Source organism: Chiloscyllium plagiosum, chromosome 19 (assembly GCF_004010195.1).
Source record: "Chiloscyllium plagiosum isolate BGI_BamShark_2017 chromosome 19, ASM401019v2, whole genome shotgun sequence".
NCBI classification, from domain to species: domain Eukaryota; kingdom Metazoa; phylum Chordata; class Chondrichthyes; order Orectolobiformes; family Hemiscylliidae; genus Chiloscyllium; species Chiloscyllium plagiosum.
The window spans coordinates 5,595-7,452 of NC_057728.1; the positions used below are offsets into that span (position 1 = coordinate 5,595).

General features: G+C 43.6%; 1 protein-coding gene across 1 annotated transcript in view; it reads left to right on the forward strand.

The window, feature by feature from the left end:
• The window catches only part of LOC122559451 (ras-related protein Rab-19-like), a 14,239-nt gene that overhangs the window by 2,122 nt on the left and 10,259 nt on the right, over positions 1–1,858 (forward strand). Inside the window, exon 2 of the mRNA XM_043708902.1 lies at positions 1,413–1,608. Within this exon, the coding sequence (XP_043564837.1) occupies positions 1,414–1,608 (195 nt within the window). The 5' untranslated portion in view covers position 1,413. The remainder of the gene's footprint in view (positions 1–1,412; positions 1,609–1,858) is intronic.

Consider the following 1,858-nt stretch of genomic DNA (forward strand, 5'->3'; position numbering starts at 1 on the left):
GGAGGAAACCCACGCAGACACGGGGAGAACGTGCAAACTCCACACAGTCAGTCGCCTGAGGCGGGAATTGAACCCGGGTCTCAAGCGCTGTGAGGCAGCAGTGCTAACCACTGTGCCACCGTGCCGCCCAGAGAGTGGTGGCTGTGTGGAATGCTCTGCCCCAGAGGGCAGTGGAGGTTCAGTCTCTGGATTCGTTTAAGAAAGAGTTGGATAGAGCTCTCAAGGCTAGTGGAATCAAGGGTTATGGAGATAAGGCAGGAACAGGATACTGATTAGGAATGATCAGCCATGATCATATTGAATGGTGGTGCAGGCTCGAAGGGCAGAATGGCCTACTCCTGCACCTATTGTCTATTGTCACTCCCTGTGCCAAACATGCTTACACCATTCACTTCTCTGCTGGGTATAGTCATACAGAAATCAGTCTACATTATTACACACACCACTCCAAAACAACTGGCTTAATTTGTATTATCCCTTGTCATAACCTAATCCCTGAAGTCCAAGTAACATCCTTGTAAACGTATGTTGTACTCCCTCCAAGGCCAAACTATCCTAAGGTGTGGAGCCCAAATCTGCTCACAGTACTCCAAGTGGGGTCTAACTGGTGTTTTGTACAACTGTATTTAACTTCAGACCATCTAGAAAGTACCCTGATCTATCCATTATGGATAACCTCATACTTGCATTGAAGTCCATCTACAACAGGTCTGCCATTCACCCCGTCTGCCAATATCACTTTGTAATTGTATGCTATCATCAAATTGTCTACAATTCCACCTAACTTTGTGTCATCGGCAATTTTGGATATATGACTTTCTATGCCATTATCCAAGTTGTCAATAAATAATGTGAATAATTGAGGCTGTAACGCAGATTGTTGTAGAACACTACTGGTCACATCCTGCCAGTTTGAGTGCCTACACATTATTCCTATTCTGTCACTTGCCACTCAACCAATTTCCCAGCCATGTTAGTAGTTTGTCCTCGGTTCTGTGGGATTCTAACTTCGTAAACATTTTCTTATATGGGACTTTATCAAATGCCTTCTGGGAGTCCATAACCATAGACTTGGACTATAAACAATATCTACCTGACTTCTTAAATAATTCAGTGAGGTCCATCATGAACTTGTGCTGGCTCTCCCTGATTAACTGAACATTTTCAGTATTCAGTTAACCCATCCTTGATTATAGACTCCAACAATCCTCCCACCACAGAAAATGGGCTAACTGGTCTGTCATACCCTTTTTTCCCTCTCTCGCCCTTTTATCAGAGAATACAAACACAACAGGCTGAATACTCTCCTGTGGTGTAAACATTTTGTGATCCAACAATGAATATATTTTTTAAACAATGTCTTGAGTTTATTACATTGTGTGAGATTTATATTCTGTATGATTTAACTCCAGCATGAACACAGCAGCGACTGGTGCAGATGATGCCTTTGACTTCCTCTTTAAGATTGTACTGATCGGAGATTCCAATATTGGTAAAACATGTGTAGTCCACCGTTTCAAATCTGGATTATTCATTGAGAAACAACAGAATACTATTGGAGTCGACTTCATCGTCAAAACATTGAATATCGAGGGCAAGAGAGTAAAGGTGACAACAACCCACTGGAATCCACCTTCCTTCACCTCTACTACCCCTCTCATGCTCCCATTTTCACCCCAACCACCCTCTCATTTCCTTTCCCTTGTATCTCGCACAAACTCCTGTTCCCACTCCTAGCCCTCATTCATTACCACCCCCCTGTCTCTCTTTCACCAATTTCCTACACTACCTCTATATCTCTCCCTCACATTCCTCCTTGGCTCCCTGTCCCTCCTAATCCTCCTGCTCCCCTCTCTTC